Consider the following 18,346-nt stretch of genomic DNA (forward strand, 5'->3'; position numbering starts at 1 on the left):
ATGAGGGGGTGCCTATGTGACTCAGTCAGTTAAGCGTCACAGTCTTGATTTCAGCTCAGGTCACGATCTCACAGATTTGTGCATCAAACCCAGGGTCGGGCTCTCTGCTGATGGTGTGGAGCCTGCTTGGGATTCACTCCCTCTCCCTCTCTCTCTGCCTCTTCCCTGCTTGCTCTCTCTCTCTCTCTCTCTCAATAAATAAATTTAAAAAAAAAGAAAAAGAAATAATGATGATGATAATAGTTAATGTGGTGTTTATCATCTATCAATCAGTGTTTAGGTGTGTTATGTAATGAACAAATTTAATTGCAATTACATTACATTGGTACTATTTATTGTCAGTATTTTACCTTTATATTCATTACCTCTTAATTGAAAGGCTGAAATATAGGTAATTATGTAAACCTTTTCTACCTTCCTTTAAATGTCTTCAATAAAAATTGGTATCAAATTGTTACATATTTTTAACTTTCAAATAACCACAGTATTATTTAGTTGGACTTAGATCACAATTTCATTCTGCTTAACTACCGTTTATGTTAACATATATTTTATATTTTTAATGTGCATTTGATTAGAATACTTTTTAATTTAAAGAGGTGATAAACTACCATCAAAATTTAATTAATTATACATAATATAGAAAAATATTTTCAGCCAAATTGAATTAAAAGCAATTTGAGTTATGATTAGAAATGAATCATATGTGATATATTTTCAGAGCACTGCATCATGGTAAACAAAGTAAAAAATTATACAGCTTCTCCTAAAATAAAATTGACATGGATCTCCATCGTTAGTATTTTTTTTTCAGCTAAAAAATGTGCATTCCTTAATTGTGTTTACCCAAGGTCAATCTGCCCCCTAGCATATGATAAGCATTAAATAAATATAAAATTAATGAATGAATATGGCAATAATTATCAAATAGCTGGTACCATACTATTATGCACAAAATTTGTATTACAAATAATCAACAGTTTTATAATATTAACGGATTTAAGAAGTAGAGAAATTAAATGAAAATAATGTTGAAATAACACATTGTAAACCACAGTATAAATAAAAAATACCCATAGCAAAGATTTAATTAATGAAGCATTTTTTTGTTTACCTTTTATGTTTATTTTAAAATGTTTTATTGTCAATTTTATTAAATAGGTAACCAAGCTGCTTCTCAGTCACCTACAATTTTTATTCAGCCAAGTGAATAAATTAGTGAAAGTGCTTTTGATTTTGCTTTTCCAAAATAAAATTGTAAATTTACAGGAAAAGTTAAGATTTAAGGATATCTACTACATATAAATATATCTTTGGGATTTCCCAGAGAGTTTTTGGAAAATCATAAATATGTGTTTTCTTTTCTTTTCTTTATTTCTTTTTCCCCCCACTTTAGAAAAAGGGATATTAGAAATAATTGGCTTTGGTTTTGTGCATATTACATTAGAGTGGAAACGTTTCTACTCATTCTAGGAAATAATATTTCACTGTGCAAAACCAAACAATTTGAAATAAAATTTAAAACTAAATATGTACATATTCAAGTGAAATTATTATCTTGGTTTATGAGCCTATGATCTGGAATTTTATATATCTAATTTTTATTATTGTATAAAAATGTAAAATAACAATCTTTCCAAAAAATAATTAAAATGAGCAATCACAATGTGAAATGCTGCTCAAGGCGAGAAAAATGGTTAAATCAATTGTTAGCATTGATGACTCATGACTACTAGGAGCAAAAATTAATCACATTGAAGTTTGAGGAAATCACAGAAAAAAATAAAAGTATCTCAAAATAGAATACCTTTTATGGTATTAGGCTGACTACATTGGTAATTGTTCTTATAATCTTAGAAGACTTTTTATCAAGCCCAAGATAAATCAAAGGTTTCCTAAACAAACAGGATAATCACTGAATTACTTGTATCTAACAAGTAATACTTGAAATCCTGCTACAGAGGAAGCATTTTAAGATACCAAGAGTGCTAAAAATATTTTAAAGAGTGAATTGCTCTTAACAAGCATCAGAGGGGCAGAAACAGTTTTTCTTATCAGCAATATGAGAGCACACAGGACATTTCACTCTGGATGACCCAAAACATATGAAATAAAGTGATCTATGTGAGTAAATATAGTAAGTCAAGTGAGTCACATAGGTTTTTGAAATGGTGTGGATGCAGAACCAGTATAATCTGGTCCTTCCTTTCTAGATCTTTAAAATATTGTGATGATACTACAGTTCTTTAAAATATTGTGATGATATTACATTTCTAAGAGGATTTTTTGTTTTTTCTTTGTTACTGCTCATTTGTATAGTCTCTATGACACATTTTTAATTACAATTGCATTAAATTATATGTTATTTTATGATACTTTCTATGCTGACCCATATAAGTAGATCCCATCTTCCTAAATATATTGCAATATTTGTATATCCCTTCAATCATTTTGCATTTGAAAAGCACTAATAATACACTATTTCTAATGTTATACAATAAATATCATTAGCCTGAGTGATTATTATGAGGGTTGTTAAATGAAGATACAAAAATACCATTTACTTCTTTAACATCTTTAAAAAAATTATTGAAAATTATGTTGGTTTTTCTTATTCAATATGTGATGACACAAGCAAGTTTGACGCAAATGAGAGAAAAATGTAAATAGACCTGTAATCAGGATTCACAAACCCGATTATTACTTTAAAATTATCTTGTACTCATGGGCATGTACTTCTGATATAGCTTATTTTATTTAGCAAATATTTGCTCCCGAAGCCCTCTCAACAGGAGCGCATTACCATACTGGAGTGATGATAGGCTTAGCCACATGACTTTTTGGATGTGACATGAGCTAGCACTTGAAATCAAGCTCCCATTCTGGGGTTTGTTCTCTTGTGCCTCTGCCATCACCATGAGGTGGCTTCCTCCCTGTAAGGGGTCACCTCTTCTGCCTGGTGACAAGTGTTACTGGACCCACAGCATGGAGTTAAGCATTGCTGCTTGACACAAGGCTCCCTACTGAAAGCCTGCCTATGTCAGCTGACTGCAGTTGAGCATGAGAACTATTATTATATAGCGCTGCTGAGTTCTGGAATGTTTATTATGTATGATTATGGTGGCGTTAGCTGCTGATGTATCTCACCGCACTGCTCTATTTAGTTCTCATTGACTCTTTTCACTGTTTCTCGTGTTATATATTTTGCTACTTTGTTTTGTTTATTATCTGTTTTCCCTTCTAGAATGTAAAGTTCACAAAGTCATTTTTGCTTGCTTAATTTGGTTCTCTATACCCAACACCTGGAAGAGTGCTTGGTTTGTAGGACATGCCTGATAAATACTGTTGAGTGAAAATATATGTAATTAAGATCCTAACCTCAGTATGCTTCAATTCGTAAAATAACGAATTTAGATCCCTTTCTTCCTCTTCACAAATCAGGAAACTGAAGTTTCGATAATTTAAATAACCAATGTCTTAGGATTAGTTCCAGCAGGTTCATTAAAATTTAAGGACAGCCGCTAATACTACGACATTCAAATATTGTTTTAGTAAAGCCCAATATATTAGAAAACTACTATCTAGCTTAAATCATCACAAACAAAAGCTGGCTTAAGTCAGTAGATAGGTATCAACAATACATGGGTAATATTAGGAAAAACTTGTCCTTGCCACTGCTCCACCGAAATTAAACGATAGAATTCCAAGGATTAAAGGATTTAATGATCACAGAGTTCTGGCTGGTTGGATTCGAGTTGTTTTACCTGCCTTTCTCAAGAATCAATACCATAAGTTTTGGTGGCCATGCTATTATGGACTAAGGTATAAAGTAATAAATCCAACAGGGTAAATCTTCATCCTAGGGAAGAGGAGGAAAGTGGAGAAGCATTGTTATGAACTGATTGTTTGTGCTCTCCCCAATTCAAATGTTGCAACTCTGCTCCCCAATATAATGGTATTAGGAGGTGTGGCTTCGGGGAGATGATGAGGAGTAGATGAGGTCATAAGGTGGAGTTCTCACAATGCGATCAGTACCCTGTAAGAGTCAGAAGACAGCATTTTTCCTGGGCTCTGTTCTACATCCTATGGGGATAGAAATAGAAGCCAGCAATCTGCACCAGAACCCCACCATGTTGGTTCACTGACCTTGGACTTACAGCCTCCAGAGCCATGCAAAATAAACTTCTGTTGTTTATAAACCACCCAATCTATGGCACTTTGTTATAGCAGCCTGTACCAACTAAAATTGTTTGTAAACAGTCTGCCACAAGGTCTTGTGGGCAGCTTCACTCTGTGAAGTTCTGCATTAGTTCCATCTGTGATATGGTCCTTTCTGTTAAATCCACAAAACTCACTGCTATGGACTGAATGTGTATCCTCCCTATGCCTCCCCAATTCATAGATTGAAGCCCTAGTCTTTAAAGACACAGTTTGGAGGTGGGCCCTTTGAGAAGTAATTCACAGATGAAATCATGAAAGTAGAATCCCATCACGGGATTAATGCCCTCAAATAAAGTGGAAGAGATAAGAGGTGTCTGTCTCTGTGTGCATATACCAAGGAGAGGCCATGTAAAGACATAACCAGAAAAAAAGCTCTCACCAATAACCTGGCCACTCTGGCATCCTGATCTTGGACTTCCAGATTCCAGAATGGCGAGAAAGAAATGCTTGTGTCTAAACCACTCAGTCTATATTTATTTTTTATAGCAGCTCAAATTAAGACACTCACTTGCTAGTGAGAACTGTAATTCCTGGGGCAAAGTCTTCAATCCAAAGGAAGGACAGCAAGCTGTGACAAACTGGAGGTAGAATTTGATACTTCTGGACAACTAAGTTAAGCAGGTGCCAAGAGGCAGTGATAAATCCAGTAGCTATACAATATGACTATTTTTATTTCTTTGTTTGAAATTTGTTTGTTCATTTCTAAGGTTTGTCCTCTCAAGGGTTGGATATTTCCTAAAATTCCTGAACAACTTTTCATTACCGCAATCTCTAAAGTACATTTGAACAATAAGATTTGATTTGAATCAAATGATACCTGTCAGAGAGAGATGAAATGTGATAAGACTAGAATAACTGATAGTAGCTTTATATAAGGAGCGTGGTATTTCAAATTGTCCCAAGGGGTACATGTTAAGTTTGGGTTAAAAAAAATACAGCTGAACAGTAAAAGGTTTTTCACCTTTTCCTCTTAATATCCTGTTCTTATCTCCTGCATATAGAGATAAGCTTTACATTTCTCTCAGACACTGTCCTTGAAATGATCATACTGGGTATAGCACTAGAACCAACTGATTTCTACAAATGAGCTTCGTTTTTAACCTCTATATTAAACTCAGTGTTATGGTGAGTGTAAAAGTTAAGGTCATAAGACAAGATTTCAATCACAGATATATGTGTGTGTCTACTGTGACTAAGAAGGTTTTCTAATTTCAAGGTGTTTATTAAGATAATTTTTAAATGTTAAAATCCTGGTCACATATTATCTACCTCATCCTGTACATGCAACAGATCAAGCTACTAGAATCACTGTTATCTTGAGAGACTGTAAAACGTAAGGAAAGAATTATCTGATAGAGCAAAGATTTATCAATTCTATGGAATACACGTAAATAGGGAAGTAACATGAGTCTGTTATAAGATTAAAGAATTAATGTTGTCATATCCTTAAAAGGTTTATGATATTGCTAACACTAATATACCACAAGAGAAAATGCGTGTAAAAATTGCTATTATGTCTGACAAGAGATAAAAGCAGGTACAAAGAGGTGGATGAGAAAAAACGTAAATGAAAAATTTAATACTTCTTAACATGCATTGTTATCATTTGTTAAATTAAATCTATCACATGAAAGAATTAAGTCTAATTAATAGGTAATATTCAATAGCCACAAAACTTAATGATATTCTATTTTTTACCAAATGTACTATGTAATCAGTGCTTATTCTATTAAACCACATATCACATGCCTGTTATCTCCTTTGATCTATAAATTGGAACTTTAGTTCAACCTATGTTTCTTAGTAAGGGTAATGCCTTTGAAATGTTGAAAGTGAGCTGGCAGGAACCCAAGAAATCTGTTAAGATAAAATATAAAAGAGGTTTTGAATTTTATATAAAGGAGGTCTAATCTCCTAAACACCTTAAGTTTAGTGTTATTACAGCAAATGTGGTTGGTATGAATAATAAAGGGCTTGATTCTTGTTGACTCACTCTTAGAAAGAGTATATGGTACCAGCTTGAATCAGGCAGTGAAGATTGTTCTGGTCGGTGGTTTATGACACTGTGTCATGCTTTTGTGTTTTCAAGGTTTCTATACTGTTTTGATTTAAAGATGCAGAATAAAAATATTCTTACCATTTATAACTTATAAATATTTATTTACAACAATAACTTCTCATGGCCTTGCATGTCAGGTTCTAAAAGTTTTCTTGCTAGTATAAATTAGCTACTAAGTAAAATATCTTATCTTATAACAACCCAGGCTTTAATTACCAAGAAATAAGCTTATTAGGTAGTTTTATTACTTATTATTGGTGCAATGCCCAATCAAAACTTCTACTAATATGAAAGCATATAGGATTTGTTACAATAGGGGTGTCATAAATGTAAGAAAAGTTCCAAATTTCATAATACAATTACACTACATTACAAAGATGACCATTGAAAAAGAAGAGTAGGCTGCCTAACTAAATTATGACCATGGTTATAATTTCCAAATGATCATTTAACATTCTACCTCAAAATAATGCTAACTGTAGACAAATGGTAACATTGTGGCATTTCCTCTATTTGTATATCAAGGGTAAAATCTAAACTTTAGCAATTAAGGAGATTAAGATTAATAATTATGCTAATTTCTACTTACATATAAATTCATCTTTCACTAGCATACTTACAGAACTTATCATAAAAGAGTTTTCCACCATCATTTTCATCAATTTTAAGCATTTTTCTTAAATGCTCTTAATTTCTTAAAAAGCTCAGATAAAGCTCTCCTATATCTTAATTTAAAATCTGAAATGATTTACAAATGGACAACTTAATACACTTTCCAGGATGATTAAGGTTTGCGTAGATAAATGAAATTGACTGAGCAGAAGATCAATATACTGAATGAGAAAACGGAAACTCAACTTTTTCTTAGGACTTTGCATTTTAAACAATCTTTGATCAGTGTAGTGTTTTATTTGAGAACATAAAACAAATGAAATTTGGAAAAGAAAAGTGAAGGAAAGAAATGTACTAGAAACAACTGAAAACTGAAACTAAGACATTCATATCTCAATTCCAGAAACTAGGGATACCGAATATTTTTATAGTTTAAGGTTGTATGAAAAACAGAATATTTATAAATTTCTGTTTCCATAATGGCAGTATAAATCTGTGATTGTCCATCTCCCCTAAGGGTAATAACTAAAGGCTCTAGAGATGACACATTAAACAAAAAGACAAAAACAATCATAAAAACCACTACCTAAGGCTTCTGTAGAGTAAACAAAATCAAGGAGATTGTGGAAGGAAATTAAAATTAGTTTCCCACTTCCTTTTCACCATAGCTGAGGAGGTTCACCCTGATTCTGGAGCTAAAATCTGTCCAGAAGTACAGTGGTACCTTGGAAGAAGCCAATAGAAGTTGAATAGTGAGGGGGAATCCCAAATAGGGGTCACAGAAGGAGAGGCCATAATTCTGCATATAAAACCATAAATGCCTAAACCCTGAGCTTTGAATGCATGGAACAGGAACAAGCTTGAATTGCAAAGTCTTTAGGAAGTTAACTGAGATTTGAGTCACTGCTTACCGGAGGCAACACAGAATTTAGGAGTGAATGTCTGCTTAATATATTTTCTCCAGATGGTTGTCAAAAGACTTAGAGTCTGCACAACATAATATTTACAGTATCCAGGACTCAATCTAACATTTCTTTACGTTCAATGAACCAGGAACATATGATCAATTCTAAGGGAAAAGATAATTAACAAATGCATTTCAAGATGACCCAGATGTTGACTCTACCAGATTTTAGATTTATAGATATTGGAGTGGCTATTCTCATGATGCTCCATGAGATAAAGGAGAGCAGACATAATATGAATAAGAATTTTAAAAAATGTCAGCAGAGAAACAGAAAATATAAAACAGAACAAAATTAGAAATTTAGGAAAAAATTAATATCTTAACTCACTGATTGGGCTCAGGAACAGAAAGGAGATGGTGAAATAAAGATCAGTTAATTTAAAGAGAAAACAGGAAAAATGATCTAATCTAAAGAACAGTGAATAGTTAAATACGTAAAGCTGAAGGACTATAACATCAGAAAGAAACTTGGATATTTAAGGGTGAAGAAAGAGCAAAATGGCTAAGTAAATGAAAGTATTTTATTTTCTCTTCAGTTCCTAAAAATATTTATGACTCTTTAAAACAAAACTTACCATAATTTATGCTGAGATTTCAATGAATGTAGAAGTAACATATATGAAATCAGCAATAAAAAGCTCACTGGTGGGCAGGTGTAAAAGGATCGATATGGTTGCAGTTTCTCTATTTAACATAAGGTGTCAAAATACTAACTCTAGGTAGACAGTGAAATGTTAGGTTTTGTATTATAATTCCTAGAGGATCACTTAAACAAAAACAAAAAACATATGTTGCCAACATACAAATTAAAATATCAAAATCTCATATAATTCAAAATAATGCAGAAAAATTGAACAGAATGTGAAAATAACAGAGGGAGAAAGGAGAAAACAAAATTGTACACCTAAATGAAACTGTATCAATAACAGTATTAAAGTTAATAGTCTGAAGCATGAAATATGGCAAACTATGAACCATGGACAAAACGTAGTCCAAGGACCTCATATATGTATTCTTACAGTTAAGAATGGTTTTTACATTTTTAATTATTTGTAAGAAAGAAATGCACAAGCCTTTAAGATAGTTTGCAAGTACCACTTAAGGCTCAGGAAAATCTGAAATATTTATTACCTGGCCCATTTATTGTTCATCCTTACTTTAAATATTCTAATATAAGGTAGAGATTGACACAAAGAATGAAAAAGCAATATTCGGTCATATGCTGCCTAAAAAGGCACATTTTTATTTCATATAAAAATATAAGTAGATGGAAAGTAAGCAAATGAAAACGGGTGTACAAGCAGTAAGCCAAGGAAGGTATGAGTAGTTATGTGCATATTAGGTAAAATACATCAAGTCAAATGATTAGTGGAGAAAGTAAAAGAAAGAATTCATGAGGAAGACATATGTGGGAGAGAAAATAATGACCTATCCCCCAAAGATATTCACGTCATAATTTGCGGAACCTGTAAGCGCGTTACACCAGGAACTTTGTCTCCAACAGGAACTTTGCAGCTGCAATTAAGTTAAAGATGTTGCATTGAGAAGAATATCCTAGATTATCCAATGTGGGTCTCATGTAATGGCAGGAAATTCAGAGACAGAGAAGATGTGAGAAAAGAAGCAGAATTAGAGTGGGGTGATGTGAGAGAGACTCCATCTGCCATTGCTGGCTTTAGAGATGGAAGAGGACCAAGAGCCAACAAATGTGGGCAGATTCTAGAAGCTGAAAGGGACAAGAAAACAATCCCCACAAAGGAACACAGCCCTACTGACTTTTCATTGCAGTGAAAATCATTTTGAACCTCCGACTTCCAGAACTGAAGGGTAATGTATTTGTGTTGCTTATAGCAATTAAGTTTGTGGTCACTGGTTATAGAAGAAATAGAAAACTAAAACAATATACAAACTGTACATGTGCACAGCCTCACTGAGCCTAAAGATACATGACACAAAAATCAACAGGAGGAAAGTGAGAGAGAAAAGTTCACAGTCATGGTAGAGGATTTTAACACCTCTCATTCTCATAAAACAGCTATACAAAGAAAGTCAATAAAGACATAGAAGATTTAAATAAGACTATCACCTACCTCCATCTGATTGGTATTTCTAACACACAGCATTCTATGACTGCAGAATACATGTGCTTTCCATACACACTGTGTAGTTACCAAAATAGATCATATGCTGGGACATAAAACAAATCTCAATAAATAAAAAATAATAACAATCATATAAGGGGGTAATTTTAAACAGAATTGAATGAAGAAATAAATAACAGCAAGAAATCTAGGAAAATACTAAATATCTGGAGATTAAATAAACACTTATAAATAACTATGGACTAATGATAAAATCACAAGAAGAATTAGGATATATTTTCAACTAATGACAAGAAAAACACAACATATCGTAATTTGCACGTTGCGCTGAAGTATTATTTAGTGAAAAATTTAGAGTTTTATATGGTTATATTAGAAAATAAGAAATATCTGAAGTAAATGACCTAATATTCCACTTTAAGAATCTATGGCCAAAAGCCAAAGCAAGACCAAAATATATAGAATGGAAATAAAATGTAAATCAACAAACTAGAAAATAGATTTATGATAAAGAATATAAATTGATAAAGCCCCAAACTAATATTTTGTAAAATCAACAATATTGGCAAATCCTTAGCTAAGATAAAGAAAGTCTTTTCAATAAAGAGTGCTGAATCATTTGGATGTAGGCATGAAAAAAAAATATATGTTGACTCCACAAAAAGAATCCAAAATAGATCATATATTTTAATGCAAAATGTAAAGCAATATAACAATAAAAAGAAAGCCTAGACATAAGTCTCTGGGGCTTTAGGTTACGTAATGATTTCCTAGATGGAACATGAATTATATTACACATGAGTCAAATTTGATAAGTTGGACTTGAGCAAATTAAAACCTTTTGCTTTTCAAAGAAACATATTTATTCCAGAAAAAAGAAGAAATATGTCCACATGATGTTCAAAAATGTTCACAAAGGCTTTTCATAATCGCCTCAAATTGAAAACAACCAAATGCTCATCAACAGGTGACTAAATACATAAACTGTTTCAATCATACAATGCTAAGACAGGAACAACTTATAAATTTTTGCATCACATGTGTACCAATGCATACTGACTGAAAGTGTTTAGTAAAAAGTTAAAATTAACATAATATTGTATGATTCCATATATAAAAAGTTCTGGAAGTGTCTCTAAATTATGATAGAAAGTAGATTTACAGTTGCCTGGGGAAGAGAATGGAAGGGCAAATACATTACAAAGGAGTTTGAGAAAACTCTTGGGGGTGATGTAAATGTTTGTTTAGGTTATTGTGATAGATTTGAGGGCACATACATATGTCAAAACTGATCACATTTTGCCTTTTATATATTGGCGTTGTACTACAGTTCAACTCTATTTCAATAAAATTGTCCACAGAGGATATATATATATATTTTTAAATTATTTCCACTAAAGAAGAATAAAATTAAACACTCAAAATTGTTTTAAAAAGCAAAAAATGATGACGTGCTCTAAGAGCTATCAAAGTCAGTTTCAACAAAACGAAATAAAAATTATCTTAAAGGAATGATTTAAGAGTTGAAAAAAACTATTTTATTATTTTTAAAATAGATTTACCTAGCCAGCTTCTCATCAACAAGATAGGAACCACAACCTCAAGGAATGTTCAAAGAATTGTCAAAACATTATTTTACATAGCAAGGTTTTTTTTATCCTATCTAAATAAGAGATACTATATAGTTCGCTCATAAGCTGTATTCTGAACATTTACTTCAGAAAAATGAAACAGGCTGACCAATGTCTAAAACTTTAAAGCAAAGAGGTAATACATCTGTGACCAAAAGCAACTTGTACTTTATTACATCAGTGGTTGAAAACCAGAGTATTTGGGGTTTATTTTTTTGTATTAAAATATTTATTTTCGGGGCGCCTGGGTGGCTCAGTCGGTTAAGCCTCCGACTTCAGCTCAGGTCACGATCTCGCAGTCTGTGAGTTCGAGCCCCGCGTCGGGCTCTGGGCTGATGGCTCAGAGCCTGGAGCCTGCTTCTGATTCTGTGTCTCCCTCTCTCTCTGCCCCTCCCCCATTCATGCTCTGTCTCTCTCTGTCTCAAAAATAAATAAACTTAAAAAATAAAAATAAAAATAAAAATAAAATATTTATTTTCTTAAAAGGTCACAAGAACATACAATTCATACTGCAGTTCACAATCATTTGTGTATATCCCATTATTCTCTACCTAGTTGAAATCAGTAATAACTAAAAATCTCACATCATTATATACCAGTGTTTCACACTATCTTGATATTTTTCTCCATCTATCACTTTAAAATTTGAATTTAAGTTGAGGTTTGATTTAAATCTGTCAACCCCAGTGTTCTAATAAAGCGTGAGTTCCATTTTATTCATTTTGTGTCCATAATCACTCAGTACTGATTCCGAATCTTAAAAGAGCTTAATGAAAAGAACCAAGGATTGACCTAGTATGGCTTTTTAAAATTCTTTTCAATGAGGTTTTAAAATATAGACACTGAAATTATAGGTCTTAATTTAACTTTTAATTTATTTCATACTGAACACGTATGTAGGCATGCATGGAGGACAACGAAGAAGCCACAGGGAACCTTTGAGGGATGTGGGTATGCTTGAGTCAAAGCATTTTTAAATGGTTGAGTATAACAAAGCCCCAAGAATCTCTTCCTTCAACCTTCTTATTTGACATAAATGGTAACTGAGGTTCCAGAAATGCAGGTCACACAATTAATCAGCACCAATCCTAGTGCTGGTATGTTAACCTGATACTGTCTATATGAGCCAGTCTGCCTTACCCTGTTTTGGAAATATCAACGATATTCTTTTCTCATGAGCTCCACTTTTCTGGGCACTTAGAGCAGTGATTTCGTAATAATTCTGTGATCTGTCAAAAAAGCTTTTAAATGTTTACAAAACGCAATACAAAAAGTCTTAAATATTAAGTCTTCTTAAGAGAATATGACGCTTATCACTTTTTTTAGGACAGTGGGCAGGGGCTGGAAGTATTCTACAAACTTCCTCTCTAAACTGGTTGGGCAGTTCTAATACAAAACATGCTTCAGCACTCTTAAATTTTTGCTTATGTTGGTCCACATTAGAGAAAAGGAAAAAAATAATAAAGTAAACTTTGGTTTAAAATACATATTTTGAATTACAAAATATAAACAGACATGTTGAAAGTTGGAGAAATGTTTATAATTTGTTACAAGTGTTGTTGACATGAAAAAGATATATATATATGTATACACAAAATAATGGGAAAATACCAGAAAACAGTATTATAAAAGCAAGCTAAATAAGTTATCAGCATCACTTCTTCCTTTGTGTCCTGAATAATATCATGGCTTTTTTGTTTGTTTGTTTCTTTTTTTAACATGTATGATAGTAATAAAATGACTTTCTTGGAGGTTCCCTAACTTAAGTAATGAAATCAGTGATTTGTGATAGAATCACTTAATATCCTTCATAATTTTTTAGAATTATTTAATTGGCCTTTCCATGAATTTCTTAATAAGAACATTTATGAAAATAATATGGATTATTTGTGCTTGTTCTTGAGAAAATATTTGCTTTCAAAACACATTCTCAATAAGAAAATACACCTTATGGCACTTGGGTGGCTCAGTCGGTTAAGCATGTGACTCTTGGTTTTGACTTGATCATGATCTCACAGTCCGTGAGTTCAAGCCCAGCATTGGGCTTTGTGCTGACAGTGTAGAACCTGCTTGGGATTCTCTGTCTCCCCCTTTCTCTCTGCCCCTTCCCTGCTCTCTTTCTCTCTGAAGATAAATTAACATTAAAACACACACACACACACACACACACACACACACACACACAAGTTCATTTAAAAAGAGCATCTTATACATTCCCACTAAGATAGCTATGTCTTCAACATCTGAAAACCTCCAAAATTGATGATTTATTGAAAATAATATTAAAACTCTTTCTTTTTTATGAACATATATATGAAATTATTCTAAAATCCCATGCAATGACCTAAGGTGGATTGAGCATTCGCATTAGCCCTCATAATCCCCAAATCACACAAAATTATGAAAACCCTTGTATTTATTTAACAACTCTCCTTGTCATCGTTTGCACTTCCAGACAATAAACATTACTTCGATAAAATGTAAGTGCTGATGCATTCAATCATTTTGAAAACACTATTTTTGTATCTTAGGAGGATGCAAAATATCTCAACAAAATAACCACATATGTGAAACACAGGACCATCAATCTTAGAACTCTAAGGAGATACTGACAACCACTGAAAACTAATGCAGTTTAATGTATATTGTGTTTGGGTTAAAGGCTGCAAAAAAAGTAAAAATGAAAATCACAGTTTTCAGAATAAGCAGTATGGAAAAGCATTCAACACACGGCACTGCGAAATGTCCCACAGCATCCACTAGATGTCTCTAATAACTGACTGAGTGGCCGCATTTGTTCCAGAGCTTGCGTTAAATAGTGAAATCATGAATTACACATGTATTTTGATTTTCCTACTCAAATTCATACTTTCTAAAGCAGAAAAAGCTGTTTCAATAAACATACGAAAAGAAAATAACTTACATTCAATATCAAGGTACATGCTCTTTTGGTGCCCTCCAATCCTACTTGCGGCTTCACAGTCATATCTCCCTGAATCTGACAACTTCACATCTTTAATGTGCAGTGATGAGCTTCCATGCTGCCCTTTGACTTCGATACGGCCGTCTGGGCTCTGTTTGCATCGATTCAGGAAAAAGAAAGATTTTACGCTTGGTTCGTGCAAAATGATGACCAAACATAGGGCGTTTATGACACATATAATAAATGAAAACAGAAAGTCTTACCTGCATTAAGGATTTTTAAAGTCATGTTTCTGTATTTATGATTTACTGCTTTTAGCTTTTCCATTTTTACCTGCCCATTTGCTCATAGGGAACCTGACATGTAGTAAAAACTTAAACACGTGTTTTATCAACCTCCTTTATATAATGCGCTCTTTGCTTTTTCAAAACCTTACATGTTCTTCTAGGAAGGGCTTTGTTGGCTTCCAATTATGCTCCTTGCAAACATAGCAAAACAACAATGCCTATTCAATTCTGGCTAAAACTCACCAGTCAAAATGATATTCTTGTTTTCACCTTAGTTCCTTATTTCACCATGTAAAGGCAATGTATCAAGATGTATGACAACTGTAGCCCAAGAGGAATTTATAGTTATTGTTGAATGAATGAAACAGTACTGTTCATAAGCCTAATTAGCACTGTACCTATCACAGGTAAATTATTAAAAACAGCACTACGAAAGTCACTCTTAGAAAGTCAATGGAAAGAACATAAAAATGATTAATCATGTACTCCACGAATATTGATTCAAATCAAGGAATTGCTCATAATCCAATAGTTTATAGATTATATTTCAAATAAGAATTCTTGTGTGCAACCTAATGGGTAGAACTACAATTATTTTCTTAAATCACTTAAATGCCTTTATGGCACACATGTTAAAACACAGATAATTTACTCACTGAATTTTACTTTCTACAATCAGGAAATATAGTAAAATTTGTCATTTTATAATTCATTTGAAACATGTATTTACTATTATTGAAATGATTATTTTCAACGTCTGAGGTTTTAGTGACTCAATAAACACTGCATGCCACACATTTATTTTGAAATATGTAAGTTATTATGTAATAACATAATGGTTGTTTAATTTTCTATGTAACTGAAATTGAAATAAATTTCAATACATGTGTGCACTTTGTATTATTAAAACTTGGTGTTTATTTTCTTGTATTCATATCAACAGACTATTTTAAAGCTCTTTTTCAAACATGAAATTGCTTGGGACACAATACAACCATTTTTTGCTTTCTACTTTTATATAGGAATGTAATTACTACACAATCATATCAGTCACTCATAATTTATTTACTATCATTATCATAAAAATGGTCTTCAAAAACAAAGAAACAAAAACATGCTGGGAATGTATTATGCAACTTAGATCAGGATTTCTAGGCCAAAAACATGTTCTCCAACTTTCAAGAATTGCTAAAAAATAGTAAGGTGAGGTTTTCAAGCAGAAGGCATTCTCTTCTGCCAATATTTAAGATGTTTGGCTGCCAACCCAATTACTTACTTGAGAGAAAAGGAAAAAAAATGCAGAAACTCACAAAAGTTAAAATTAGAATGAGTAAACTCAAAAGCAGAGTGGCCAATTTGTTATACAAAGTAAGTAACTACTTTTCAGTCACTAAGTGGGTATTCCGAGTTCTTTATCTTACTGCACTTCTATTTATCATTGGATCTCACTGAACTATCCTTCCTTCCTTATGTGCAGACTTCCTTTGGCTTTCAGGACACCCACGCTCTCCTATTTTTTCTCCCAGTGTCATTTCTCTGTCTACTTTTTAATCTGGGTTGCAGCTTCCTCTCTCTCTGGAGGCCCCTGTACTCTGTCCTAGACAGTCTCATCCTCTCCCTTACACTTGCGATCATTAGTCACCCTTCTCCATCCAGAAACTCTTTTTCTCTGGAGAGTTACAGGACCAGATACCTCTCCTTCAGGGCCTTCTTGTTTCATGTGTTTCTCCAACCAGCACGAACAAATGTGAGCCATCACTCCATCACCCAGAATAACTTCTTCTACCCCTCTTGTCTTCCCTTCCATGACTGATACTAATTCTTCCCCATGTCCCATGCTTGACTGTGTCTTCAGTCTTGGATCAGTTTCTGAGCCTTTATCTATTTATATTTTAAATGATGACAATGATTTATCATCTTGCTCAATATTATCATTTTCAATGTCTAGCAACCGTGTTTCCATAGACCTCTCTGCTCTCTGCTTCTACTATCTGGAACCTTGGCTGTGCTGCTGCGTTGGACGGATGCTCACGCGCATCTCTGGATTTCAAGAGAACAATCACACTCAGGGTGAATGTGACCGAAAAAGATTCCCCGACTCTGCAAAAGCCATCAGCATTATGTTATTTCCCATGTTTCTCTAGCAAAATCTCATTGCAGATGCAGAAATTCTTGTGTAGCTAAGAATACGTTTTTTAAAAAGCAAACTTTTAATTCTCATACCAACTTCATGAAGGTTTCACATCTGCTGTGCTCTATGATCGTGAATAACATTGTGCTGATACCTAAATAAACTCCCAGTGTCTCAACCTGACATTTCAGTACTTCCATATGACATCACCTTTCTAAGACATCACTTTTTTGTCTAAGCACACTTTACAATCTGGATACCACTAATTTGGATTCCAATTAATGTGAATTACATGTACTGTTATTTCCATAAGCACTCTCCACAGACCTGTTTCAACCTTTCCCTCTTTATCTCTTCCATATTTACATGGCAGGATTCTCCCACATTCTTTTAATTTCCTGGAAAAATATAAATTTATATTCAAAATAGTCCCTGGTGGACTATTTTAAATAATTATTAAATGTGGTAGAACATGCCAATATAGTAATTGCTTATAATTACTACTTTGAACTCTGTGCATTTCTTAGGACACACTACTTTTCTAATCTTACTGAAACTTCGGGATTCATCCTGTAGGGTGATATTATAGTTGAACAAAGGTGAGAACATTTTTATTTTTATGGTACTTTATGTTAAAGTCACCTGGACTAGTACCAAGGACAGGACCATTATGTTCTAATATCTTATAAGGCAAATTAAGTTATAGTGAAAACGTAAATGTGGTTGAGTAAAGGAAATATATTCCTCCAGCTATTATTTAGTATTATTATTATTTACTATGGATTAACAACTTGCACTTATTATCTTTATTAATGTGATAAAATAGCTTATTAATGATACAAAACAAATTCTTCATTTTTCTATTAGGAAAAATACTGTTCTTTCACAGAATTGAAAGGCAAATATATCTCCTTTGAAAATAAACATGTGCTTTTGTTATTTCCTGTTGTAAATGATATGGTTTTGACTTGCAAAAAACTACTGGTGTTTGTAAAATTAGTATGAGATTAGTAAAGATGCGGAGATTGAAAAGTTATTTTCAATGTATCTGAAGTTATTAACAGAAATTCTGGAAGAACAGAATTTCTTTGGGAAGGTATGTGATTCCCCGGGAAATCATAAGTCACTTTCAGACTTGACATTGGCTCTATAATAATTACAATATCCATTTGTCTCAAATACTTATACTAGAAGACCAAAGTCATTCCTTCTCATATCTAACATTTCAAAGGACATCTTTCTCTTTGTGTCACAAAAAGGCATTACACATTTCTGAAAGAAAATTAATTTATATCTTGGCTTTGATTCACCACCTACTGAAGATTCATTTAAGACATCTGATATTTGACTGAGACGGGTTAATGGGCATATTAGCTGTCCGTCTAGTATTTTCAGGTTCTATCATTGCATTAA

At 33.0% G+C, this 18,346-nt stretch overlaps 1 protein-coding gene across 1 annotated transcript in view; it reads right to left on the minus strand.

Annotated features, from left to right (window-relative positions):
* Window positions 1-18,346, minus strand: part of NCAM2 (neural cell adhesion molecule 2) — a 219,847-nt gene that overhangs the window by 119,440 nt on the left and 82,061 nt on the right. The window contains exon 8 of the mRNA XM_049629156.1: window positions 14,516-14,666. Coding sequence (XP_049485113.1) covers window positions 14,516-14,666 — 151 coding nt within the window. The remainder of the gene's footprint in view (window positions 1-14,515; window positions 14,667-18,346) is intronic.

The sequence above is a fragment of the Panthera uncia genome, chromosome C2 (genome assembly GCF_023721935.1).
Source record: "Panthera uncia isolate 11264 chromosome C2, Puncia_PCG_1.0, whole genome shotgun sequence".
Taxonomy (NCBI): domain Eukaryota; kingdom Metazoa; phylum Chordata; class Mammalia; order Carnivora; family Felidae; genus Panthera; species Panthera uncia.